The 13,473-nt window shown below is 37.2% G+C and overlaps 1 protein-coding gene across 2 annotated transcripts in view; it reads left to right on the plus strand.

Moving 5' to 3' along the window:
• Positions 1 to 13,473, plus strand: part of LOC124804750 (ubinuclein-1) — a 353,676-nt gene that overhangs the window by 108,755 nt on the left and 231,448 nt on the right. For both annotated transcript variants that reach the window (XM_047265054.1, XM_047265055.1), the window contains 2 exons: positions 2,467 to 2,607; positions 5,398 to 5,487. In XM_047265054.1, the coding sequence (XP_047121010.1) occupies positions 2,467 to 2,607; positions 5,398 to 5,487 (231 nt within the window). The remainder of the gene's footprint in view (positions 1 to 2,466; positions 2,608 to 5,397; positions 5,488 to 13,473) is intronic.

The following is a 13,473-nucleotide window of genomic DNA, read 5'->3' on the forward strand; positions in this document are numbered from 1 at the left end:
ACCCACTTATGTTACTTCACCATGAATCATCAAAGTGTCATTAACTGACAGTGATTTAGGAGGTTACCGCCCATTCCATTAATGGATTTCACCATTCAAAAGGAACAATATTTTGTTCAATTGTTATTCTACTGTTGTAATTATGACTACCTCAACACAGTCTTTGTTGCATATCCACCGATAGTTTTTGAATTAAGAAGCCACTTTCAACATTTGCCAAGTTAGCATGGCGAATAGTCCCTGCTAGCTGATTTTGGTGAAATGGCTGCTTTACATCATGGACTGCCTACGTACACACATTTTAGTTACTGCCAATACTTTTTTACCTATCTTTTTGTGCAACATGACTTGATCTATTGTGGCCAATGTAACATGTGTAGAACAAAATTTACTAAGATTTAATCACTCAAAAAGAAAGAAAGAAAGAAAGAAACTGCACTATCACAGTGCCATTATGTCTGCAGTCCACACATGATAGATCTGCCACACACCACTAACTTCTGCTAACTGGGTTATCCCTTGCCTCAAGAACAAACCGCTATCTTCCTAAGAAGATAGAACGTCATTCATTGTTCCTCATTGACTCTCATGAGCTGGATGTAGTTAATACTATTTTGAAGATCCAACATGTTCATTAGTACAATCACTTACATTTGTTATCTCTTTCTTAATAGTTTTTACGTTTACTCATTCCTTTTATATTTCAACTCACATTTAACTCTATTTAAGAATTTTAAAAAGGCCTTCACACAGTCTCTGCCAGTCATCAGATGTTCTGAAATATGACTTGTATGGGCACAAGAAATAAGATGTAGCATTGTGCCACACTTCGACATTGAAGCTATCAAATACATTGGTATGTGAGATATTGTGAAGTTGTGGAATTATTTAATCTGCTCCAGAACAAGGAGTAGACCATACTGGACTTTGGGATAAAACTAATAGCTACACTAAAATAAAATGGGAAGCTAGCATTGATCCACTTATTATAGTACACCACCACCCAGAAAAAAAATCTTATTTCTGTGCGTCCTAAAGGGATTTGAAGAATATCTGACACATTTAGGGACTATCAAGAATATTTTTGACAGTCTCATATTACAAAAGATGCACAATCTGAAAATAAGAAGATAGCATATGATAAAAGGCCATATGTAAATATTCAATTTTTGAAGAATGCAAATTAATGAAAAAATTGTAACTAACAATAAGGGTATACTGACTACTTTTAAAGTCTAAAGTGCAATTCAAAGAGTGGTTATATGAACCCTTTGAGATCAAAATAGGACTGTGAAAAGTTATGTCAGTGAGAATGGTATCCAGGGAAGACATAAGATATTAAAAAAAAGATTGCCCGATTCAAAATATTGAAGATTGGGGGAAAAAGGATAGACTGTACATTGATTGTCCTGAATTTGTTAATGATGTAGTCCAGGTGACAGCAGGTACAGTTGTGCTGATTCCTTAAATTTAGTGTGTGCATCTGCAGCAAAGCACATATTGCCACAGATACACAGGATGAAGACATTTCTCTGTAGGAAAGAACTACACATAAATTGAATCTGTAGCTGCACAGTCACTCTTTGCTTGGGCTATTGACGTACCATTATTAGTTAAGCTGTAGTAACATTTTTGCAAATTTATTAAAGAATGTTCTGGATTCCATGATTTATCCAGGCTGAAATTGCTATTAAGATTTTTGAGAAGCAAGTCTTCACTGCTTCCTTCAGCACAGAGTCCCACGATGATAATATCAGCTCTAGAATTTGTTTACATAATAGTGAGCTTTGTCAATGTGCTGCCCTGCCACACCTGACTTATTGTTGTGTAAGAGTTGGGTGTACTTTTGAGGTTCTCTGCATCTTTCATGAATTGTAAGTGTTGTCAGCCCACTCGCAGAGGATATGGCTGAAAGGTATACAGCCTAAATGTCAGGAGAAAATGTAACGTTTCTGTGGTTGCACACTTGAAATTTAATGGAGTGTTCATTGCTCCAAAAAATTTTGAAGATGCATATACAGTTCTGCTAATTAAAATGCTAAAGAAAGTGGCACTGCAGTCTGTTTTGCAGATACCGTGTGTTACTAGAACCAGGAAAATGGACATGGCATTTCGTGCCACGTGAGATGTGAATAGGGCACTGCTTATGTATAAATACCAAAATTCATCAATAGCACAATGATTTCAAGACAGTATATCTGTAAGTTCCCAACTGCTTGATGTTGTTCAAAAATTATTTATTTGTTGAATCTGGATGTGAAAGCAGAAATAATTGTGTGTGCGTGCGTGTGTGATGTTTTATTCTTGCTGTCATAAAGAGATGAAGTAATTCACCGAGACCATTTCCAATACCACATTTTTGTTTGTTCTAACAGTGCAGTATGTTAGTCATAAAATAAAGGTAGCTAGAGCTTATTTTTCTTACTGTTTAATATGTAGTGAGACATGTTTTTGCAAATGTTTCAGTATGATGAAGTTGTTCCCGAGGAGATGACAACTGCACATGGTGGCTTCTATATTAATTGTGGTCCTCTAGAATTTAAGGAAGTATCTGATCAGTCTGATGTTGAAGAGTCAAAAGACATTAAAAATAAGAAAAGGGTTAAGGTAAGAGCATGTATAAAGGTAGTGATAGTAGTGCATGTGGGCATGTGTGTGTGCGTGTTCACATGCATATTTCTCTTCATTTAACTATGTTCTCATTTGCTGTTTCATAACAAATATGTGGAATTTTTGTTGCTGAAGTTCAGCTTTCTCCTGTGCATGAGCCAGTCTCTGTGTAAGAAACAGTTGTTTGAGGAATTGACTGGTGGCTTATTTGTCTGCTTATCAGGTGATGTGGAATGTTTACAGAAGTATGTTACCGCAGAGTCAGTATTTGACATCGTGCATATAATTCGATGCTATGTTCCTTTGGACATGCGTGGAAGTTTCCTATAAATTACGTAATTGTTGTACCATATTTGCATTGTTTGAAGGCATTTCATGATTTACATAAGTCATTGTATAGTGCATTGCAAGGGATGTTGGTACATAATTTGTGATTCACTTTTTGTTACCGTTCAGGACAGTGTGGAATATAAATATCTCCATGTATATTCCAATCTGTTTTATGCTATTCTCGTGCCCTTAAGTAGGATATAAGATTAATCCTTTAGAATTGCTTTATTGTTAATCTGCAATATTGTTTCTTTACCAGAAAGTGTTTCCTGGGAGGAAAAAGTGTTACTTTCTTTCCAAAGATTACCAAACAAGATCATCCAGTGTCTTCATAACACTCTCATACTCAGTGAACCAGCCAGATGCAACCCTAGGATCATGCCTCTGAATTTTTACAATTGTCTTCTTTAATCTGATGGGGCGGGGAACTCAAACATTATTCAAGAGCAGTTCACCCAAGATATCCAGACAGTCCTCTCTGCCACCCATTGCTGCTCTACGCTTTTACAGAATTGTCCCAGTAAATCTTCATTAGCAATATGCCCTCCCTGAAAATGATTGTTGTTCTTTTCTCTGCTAATAATTTAACAATATACCTGGATACAGGGTGTTTCAAAAAGGTCTTTACAACTTTGAAAGTTCGTATTAATTCATAGTACCTACAGAGGTGATAGTAGTGTCAATTTGTAGGGAAATATATCAGGTTTTGTCTCTCATAGAGTGCTAGTGCGGAACCGCACTGTAAGGAGTGCTAGCGGCAGTTGCGTTAAAGATGGCTGCCTTCACTGGACCCCAGCATGCTAGCTGTGTGCTTTGGATTGTAAATCAAAGTCGGCGACAACAGTTCAGCGTAATTTCCGTACCAAGTGCGCTATAGGTCCTCCTAGTAGATCTACAGCTTATGAGTGGCATAAATGTTTTGTAGAAACAGAGTGCTCGGTAAGACATGGGAAATCATCAGGTCGTCCCAGCACATCTGACAATGTTGTTGAGCGAGTGAGACAACATTATGTCAGCAGCTGTATGAAATTGGCCCGGCAAGTCCCACATACAATTGTCTGGCATGTGTGAGAATCCGTTTGCATTTGAAACTGTACAGATTGATCATCGTACAAGCAATAAAAGACAATGTAAAATTGCCCCCAAGAACTTCTGTGCGGATACGTTAAATCGATTACATAAGGATGAACATTTTGTGGACAAAATCACTTCTGATGAGTTGACTTTTCACTTAAGTGGCAAGGTTAACATACATAACTGTAGGATTTGTAGCAGTGAAAATCCACATCAAACATTGCAACATGTTCATGATAGCCCTAAACTGAACGATTTTTGTCATTGAGCGAGAACAAAGAAACAGCCCCTTTTTTTCCGTGAAAGAATAATCCATGGGATAGTGTACCTGGATATGTTACAACAATTTTTGACACCATAGATTGATGAGGATGACCATGAATGAAATGTTTACTTCATGCAAGATGGTGCACCACCCCACTACCTGGCTGACGTGTGGTATTTTCTCAGTGACCGCTTTCCAGGTCAGTGGATTGGTCATGATGTGCCAGTTGCATGGCCCCCATATAAAATGGGGATTCATCAAGGATATTGTGTTTGTACCTCCTATGCCAGCTTGTCTATCTGAACTTACAGCAAGAATTTACACTGCCACTGAGCAAGTTGCACCTGCAATGCTACAGCGAGTTTGGGAAGAAATTGACTTATGATGGGATGTGAGTAGGATAACCCACAGAAGCAACATACATCATCTTTAGAAGGTAAAAAAAAAAGTTTCCCTACAAAATAACACTAAGCCCAACTCTGTCTTCTTTCGATAAATATATAAGAATTTTTAAACACCCTGTATTTTCTCAACATGTCTGAATTCAGTTGCATACCTTTAACGTTGTACACTAATGGTACTGATTTTTACCACTAGTGCACATTATCTGGCATTTATCCACATTCTTTATACCAAGTGGATATATACTTTGTCTTTCTGAATTTCTTTGTTGTTACTGAAAGATTTTACTATCCACAAAATATCTCATTGGTCTTGCAACATCATTGCCATGCATGTTTTGAATGTATCGTGCAGTATTTCTTTAATCACTCGTTATGTTATGATACTAAATTTTCTGAATAAGCACTCGCCCAATAAGAAAATCTACAAGTTGTACCGGTCAAAAGGTGCATAGATCAGTCTTACATAGGTGAAGATATTCTGAAGTGAAGATATTCTGAAACTTGATGCTGGTATCTGATCACTCCTTTGACACTTTTTTTTTTTTTATATGAAATATATTTGATATGCTGATGCCTGTTGCACAATATCAGCATACAATGTTTGATAATAGCTTTACAACAGTTAGGAAATTATGAAAATAATGTAGTGATAATTTTAATTGCATATTTTTGCATAACCAAAGCATCATTTTGATTTTTTGTCATCACTTTCAGAGGGTACTTGCTTTGCCTGATGATGTAGGTAGTGAAGAAGATACTGAAAGTGACGCTGTAAAAGCTCCGAGTCTTGTGTCTCCATTAAAGGTAATGTAAAGCTTTACTGTGTTATATGCATACCCAGAACAGCATATCAACTACATTCACTACAATTAATGTGGAACAATGCAGGCAAGATATTTTTGCAGTATATTGTTAGATTTTTGCACCTTCAACAGCATTCTAATTCAATACCCCCTCTTGGTATCATTTAAAATGGATTTCAAGCAAATGGGCACTAGGACAAAAATATTGCAACCTTCGTGGTCCATACTAACAATAACCGCTATTGTTTGAAAATTCACCATTCTGCTGTGTGTGTACGATGATGTTGGTATTACTCATGTTATTTTTAATGTCCGGTACATATCGTGTAAGTCTACAGGGTGAAAAGTATTTAAACCATTAAACTCTGGGAGGTTGTAGAGGACATAAAAACAAATTTTTTTCCCTAATGTCATTTTTTCCTATGAGGAGTATTTAAATCGATGGAGGGCGTATTACGCAAGTTGTAAGCAACTGCTGTCCACCAGTGTAGTAGTGCATTGAGTCTGTTTGCTAATGGAGCGATACACCTGGAGTGAGTACACTGATATGGTTGGTGCGTACTACGTGGCACACCACAACGGACGAGCTGCACAGCCTGTTTATCAACAACAATATCCTAATCGCCGTATACCGCATCATATGACCTTTTCTGCTGTGTACTAATGTCTGCGTGAGACCTGGTCATTTAGCAGATTACCTGGACACTGACACCACCGCACGGTAAGAACACTGCACTCGTGCAAGTGCACGTAACATGGGGACGAATCAGACGAATGTAAGAACAGTCCTTCGAGAGCAATTGTTACGTCCATTTCACTTACAGCGTGTCCACAATCCGGAACCAGTTGATTATCCACCCAGAGCACAGTTTTCGCAGTGGTACCTGGAACAGTGTGGAATGCATCCTACATTTCCATCCTCTGTGTTGTTTACCGATGAAGCAACGTTCAGGCGTGATGGAGTCTTCAACATGCACAATTTGCATGTTTGGAGTGAGGATAACGCACATGCCACAGTTACTAGCGCTCATCAAGTGCGGTTCTCCGTTAATGTGTGGGTCAGTGTTGTTGGGGACTGTTTAACTGGGCTGTATCTGCTACCTACGCCATTAAGTAGCAGGCACTATTACAATTTTCTCGCCAGTGCATTGCCAGAATTGCTGGAAGATGTCCCGCTCCCTACAAGACAACATATGTGGTTCCAACATGTCAGGGTGCCGGCACATTTCAGTAGTCATTTGCATCGATTCCTGGACCGACAGTTCCCAGAAATGTGGGTTGGCAGAGGTGGTCCTGTACAATGGCCTGCTCGATCCCCAGATATGTCCCCTCTGGAATTTTTGTGTGGGAAGAGATGCACAACCTTGTTTATGCAACTCCTGTTGCGTCGGAAGAGGATCTGGTTGCCTGGATAGTAGCAGCAGCAGGAACAATTCAGCATACTTCTGGGATTTTTGCCCTTGTCAGACAGAAGATGATCCAACGGTGTAACCTTTGTTTACGTGTCGATGGAGGCATTTTTGAAAATCTACTGTAATTGAAATTGGGTTGTGTTAATGTGTTGTCTCTTGGTCATAAAAAAATGGAAAAGTGTTTGTTGGTTTAATTAATTAGCTGCCAGAGAAATCTTCCTCTACCGGTTTAAATACACCTCATAGGAAAAAATATTTGTTTTAATGTCCCCTACAGCCTCCCAGAGTTGTCGGTTTAAATACTTTTCACCCAGTATTTGGCAGCATCTGAGTTAACGTTGTAGTATATTCTATTCTGACTGTGGTTCTTTGATGCTACTCCGCATAATACAGTGTTATGTATTTGTATTCACTAGACCTAAAGCATGGGTCTGTATGCTTTAGTGCTCAGATACGTGCATGTAGTGCCATGATGGATCCTAAATGAGGACAAATTGGACAGTTGGACTCCAGAAATATTCTCTGTGGGCCATTATTATCATTATTATTATTATTATTATTATTATTATTATTATTACTGCTACATCATTTGAGAGTGGCGTCCATAATCTTCTGTGTTCTCAAGACCTATTATGTGTTCAGAAGTTTCCTTTTTCATTATTTGAGGTACACTGTGACGGTTGGTGTGTGTGCATGCACGCTCATAAATGTACACACTTAATGCACACAAGCATGTGCCCCCCCCCCCCCCCCCCAACAAGCCCATGCCCTGTGTGTTGAATCTAATTTAGTTGTTGAACAGCAGTGACCATTATTATCAAAGAAACTATGTATACTTAAACAGTATGGTACAGATACACTGGCTGCATGTTCTTTATTGGGAATCTCAATAAGCAGCAAGCTGTAAAGCTTCTCTGTTGTCTCAGTGTTACCTGCTGCTTATGTCATGTGAATCTTCATGTTCTCAAATTGTGTATTACTCGATCCATAAATTTTTAGGAATTTGGCCATAACTAAATTTTCTCCTGCTTGTATTTCATTTGCAAACCATTCAGCCATCTTCAGATCGAGCTGTCAGATGCCTGAACTGTTTGCAGCTAAAATAGCAGCAGAAGACAGTCTAGCTATGACTAAATTCCTGCAGTTTAGTGGCTGTGTCTGTTATGTCCATAATGGAGAGAGCGAAAAATTGTCAAATATCGTTCTCCTCTTCATAGTTCAAAGAACGAGCAACACCAAGGTATTACAATATGCAAGATTCTTGGACTGGGTTTACACGAGATCTCAAATTAATATCCCGTTAAGAGCATTTTGGGTTTAGTGCAGCAATGAATCCATAAAGAAGCTCAAAAGATGGAAATATGCAGTAACTTTTTCCTTATAACAGTTAGGTGTAGCTGCATTATCTGTCACTCATTTTCTTTCAGGTGAAGAACCAGTATGTTGTCCATTTAAATTTTAGTGAAAGAGAAGTGTCTCTCTTAAGCTATCTTATGACAGATGTTACTTCTACATTTGATGTGGATGTATGAAGCCTTGGCTTCCCAAGAAGCCCACATGGATTTTGCACACTGATCTGTTCAGTTAGTTGTCAAAATAAGACATAACTATCCCTGTAATCTGATCTCTCTGAAATTATCACATAATATGTATTCACACATATGATGGGTGAGGCAAATGTCAGGCAACAAGGATCTTGCGAAAAATGAATGAGTGATGTGATTGCTTAGTAATTCTTGTTCCGTGTGGTAATCACCTTACATCATCCTATGTACCAAACAAGACTTAGTATAACAACTTAAATGTATCTTTATCTTATGAGACACGTTTTAATGCTTTTTTCACAAGAATCTTCTGTGGTAATGAAGGAATATGGAAACAACATAAGCTCCATGAAATTTAAAATTTATTAGATCAACAAATTTAATTCACATCATTGTGATTATTAAGTAACACTGAGGAAAAAAAACTTGTTAAAAAGAAAAATGTGTGAAGGGCATGGATACAGAGTCTTAAGTCGATCAGATATTTGAACAGTAGTGATGAGTCAGGGTAATGATGGAATTCTTGAAAGCAAGTTTTTTAGCTCCTCTGTTGTAGCTTACCAATCACTTATTCTTGGCCTGACTCATCAGCTTCCAGACAAAATGTATTTAGGGTAATTGTTTGTTTTGTCTCTAAGTAACTAAACATACCATCCGAAATTCATAGTGTTTGTAATGCTGCAGACTGAAACAGAAGCCACATCCTACAGCAACTGACAGCTCTCTGGATTATGAATGTCTTGACACACAAATTATCTATTGAGGACATATCTTGGCTGTATCCTGTCTTCAGCCTCATTTGAATGAGCTTTGTTTTTCAGACCTTGGAGGACTGAACAATTGAAAAAGTCTTATACAAAATCAAAATCTAAGAAACTGAATCCACTGCCAAATTCATTTTTGATATCATTGAGCATCTGACCGTCAGTTTAAATTTGCATTTACAATTTATTTCTTGAAACATACCTCTTCTTGAAAGAACTTCATGATATCAATGATTCTCATTATCTTCACTAAGAGAACACAAAAAGGAGAGTGTGACTATTTGTCAAAGACTGGTATTGAATGATCTTTTATACTGGGAAAGAAACAAGTGGGTACAAATAAGAAAGTGGGGGGGGGGAGGGGGAAAGTGGGGGGGGAGGGGGAAAGTGGGGGGGGGGGGGGGAGGGGGAATCAACGAAAACCCTCCTAAGAGTATGTTTGAATAATGTTATTTGGAAAATAATACATATTACCATGAACAAAATGTATTTCGTCATTCTAAAACGCCGGAAAGTACAATGAAGAGCTCTGAAAATAATTAAGTGCATATGCTTGCTAAGAAACTGAGCCACAAGTGGGAATGAGAGGCAACAAAACAGGTAATAGAATGTAAACGAAGTGTATTTTGGTAATAAATTATTCCCAGCTCTTTACATTTTGTTAAGGAACAGCTACAAATGTAGACTACGGTGATGTGTATGCACCTAACAACAAACTCCAATCACACACCAGGCTTATGTGAAAGATGTCAAAACCAAATTTAATCTATTAATAAATAAATTACTATTATCCTTTAGCATCTACTTTCCATGTAAAGCAATAACATTTGGAACCAATGAGAAAAAAACCTGGATTTCCAAAGTAGTGAAAATACTAATGCAAGGGAAAGGAAATTGTTTGAAATGTTAGGACCAGCAGAGAAGTAGGACTGAGTACATATTACTAGAAATACTGTGCTGTCCTAAGGAAAATGGGTAAAATTAAAAAAAAAAAGGTCTAAAAATCAACAGTTCAGATGATACAATTAAATCTATTAAAAGAAAACCAGAAAACAAGGTAAGGAATGGGAGGACTTTCTTATTAAAGCAAACAAGCAAATATATGTGATATTGTCAAGGCAAGTGACATATTTTAATATCACTTCCGTGAAGTAGCTCAGAAGATTGGCACATGCAATTCTAGCAATAAAGTAATAGAAACTATGCATAAAGCACTTCCACATGCAGAAAGGTGAATTTCAATCATCTTATGCTCTTTCAAAGTAATTGAGAATGTAATGCACTTTCACAACCAAAAGCTCATGGAGTCAGCAATGCGTCAAGTGAAGTATTGAAATCCTGTACTTCGCATGTACCCAGTCGATCCAAACAGTTTTGAGGCTAGTTTTGTAAAAAATAAATAAATGTTAACATGTTGGTTGTAATACTTCAGGAATTCTGCATACTGCCCACCCCCCACCCTCTCCCACTTGAGTTCACACACAGCATCCATATAATCATGTGAAACTGGCAGAAAAGCCCCTCATTGGGATGTTGTTCCTCCCATGCGTAATATTTGCTTGAATGACAGTTAGGGCATCAAAGTATCGACCCTTCATATGAATTTCTGCACTTTTTGTTTTGTGGTTGGTTCGTATTGATAACACCCGTGTTTTTTGCCAGAAAATAATTGTCCGCTTTTTGCATTTCAATCAGGTTGCCACTGGCGTCTGCACGTTACTGTTTTTGTTCAAAAGTCAAAGTGTACAGGACAAACTTTCAATACACTTTTCTGTTCTTGAAAACATTCTGTAGAAAGTCTTGAACACTTGATTTAGAGATTTTGCTCCATTGTAGTTTGTGACACGTCGACATTGACACACTATGTTTGCACTTCCACTAAACACTGCCAACTCACAGCCAACTGGTCAAATGCATATCTGTTGTTTACAGTTGTTAGTTCAAGCTGTCATCATAATTTCTGCACTTAAGTTGCTTTTGCATCAGGAGTAAAAACCATCTCAGTTCTTGGATAAACAATGTATATAATGTGTTCAGCCACACATACAGTACAATACATCGCTATCATAGGGGATATTTCCAGACTGAAATATGCTGTTGTCGGTCATTTTTACTATAAAAGAAATGACACAGATTTTAATAATTGCTGACCAGTCCCATTACTTACTGTCTCCTCAAAGGCAGTGGGAAAAATAATATATCCAAGAACCATAAACACATCTCTCACAATAAAGTACTTAGTTTCGAAGTGGGCTCTTCAAAGAACATGCAATTTTTTTAATTCACTGTTTATACAAAATTTAAATGACAAAATATTACCAGCTTGTATTTGTTCACAGCAGTCCCCTAGAGAAGCTAGAGTATTATGGTATCAGAGACCTTTGTAATCGCAGGTTTTCATACTGTGTGACTAAAAGAATGTGGTGTTTTCATTAATAAACTAAGGGAGTGTATACAATGAAACAGTATGGGGATTAATCACTATAGGTGTACCATAGGGATCAATAGTGGGTTTGCTCTCTTTCTTGTTATTGTACTTAAATGATCTTCCTTTTTATGTCCAAGAAGCAGAAATAGTTCTCTTCACTTAGGATGCAAATATTGTAATCAAACTTAATGGAGTAACTTCAACACTAGAAAATGTAACTATTTTTGTGAAAGTTAATAACAGGTTCTCTGCAAATGGACTGTCACTGAATTTAGATAAAACAAAATACATACACTTCAGTACGGTGCAAGTTCAGACCACAGAATTAGAAATAGTGCACAAGAGAAAAATCAATAACTGAAACAGAATATTCTAAACTTCTGGAAGTCACATGTTACACATTGTCTTAAACATCTATGCTCAGCAACTTTAGCATTACAGATAATATCAGATTTTGTAGATGAAAATTTCAAAAAGTGAACTTATTTTTCTTATTTTCTTTCACGAATGTTCATTTATTAATTAACAGCATTATTATATGGCTCAAGAAATATACTACAACCATCTAGATATTGCTCACATAGGGATTGTGAGGACGAGATTAGGAAAATTACAGCATGCACAGAGGCATTCAGGTAATCATTCTTCCTGTGCTCCATATTTGAATGGAACGGGAAGAAACTCTTAATAACTGATACAATGGAATGTACCCTCTGTCATGCGTTTTGTAATGGTTTGAAGAGTATGAATAGATGTAGATGGTATTATATTTGGGGCTACTTATCAAGAGGAAAAAAAATTGTGTTGCACAGAAGTGTGAAGCTTATAATGGTGAACTCTTTAAACAGTCATTCATACTGACAACAGCGTCACAATACATTTACTCCTGTGTGAAGTTTGTTATCAACAATCAGTCACTGTTTTCAAACAACAGTAACATTCATAAATATAGGGTGATTCTAAAAGGACTTTACAAAGTTACTTACCTACAGAATTTTATTGAGAAAGCTTATATAGGTTGTAGGGGGTGTCATCTTGTAGCAAAATGCTGCCAGTTTCATCCCATATATTCACTTTCACTTTAACTGATATTTAATGTTGATTTGTCATTGCCAAAAGCCAAGTGAGTAAGCAATGTCTCATCCTACTCAACCTGATGTAAACATTTCTGCACAAAATGCATTACGTGCCTCCTTATCCATGTCTGTGACGGCGTGTAAGAATGTTAGTCTGTATGGCTTCCGGTGCAATCGTTTTCCTCACATGCTCCAGACAGTTGATTGAGGAACTCCAAGCTCTTGCAATGTACGATGCCTTAATTTCCTGGTACTGAGAAACAGATCTCTCTCTCACTCAACGACAGCGTTAGAAACTCATGGGTGTCCTGGACATATGTTATAACAAATGGTACAACCAATCTGAACAAAATTCTGATACCAAATGTGAATTGAATTGTAGGCCTCAGCTTAACCACAAGACTTTCAATTTTCTGTCATTCCTAGTAGCGGAAATTGATGCTACGACAATAAGTGAACAAAACTTGAAGCATTTTGCTACAAGATGGCACCTTAAGTCATGTCAATAAAAATTCTATATGTTAGTGAAGTTCTAAAGTCCTTTTAGAATCACCATACGTAATGCTAGGAGGAGAAATGATTTACACTATCATCACCCAGCCATAGTGTGGTACAATAGTTGTTCTCTTACTCCAGCTTGAAAAGATTTATGATAACCACTTTTGATAGCTCATGTTACGTGTATGTGTGAATCTGAAATTGTGGGAAAATGAGAATTCACATTTTTCACTATCTAACTAGAGCAAGAGACTACAATGGGATC

This window comes from Schistocerca piceifrons, chromosome 7 (assembly GCF_021461385.2).
Source record: "Schistocerca piceifrons isolate TAMUIC-IGC-003096 chromosome 7, iqSchPice1.1, whole genome shotgun sequence".
NCBI classification, from domain to species: Eukaryota; Metazoa; Arthropoda; class Insecta; order Orthoptera; family Acrididae; genus Schistocerca; species Schistocerca piceifrons.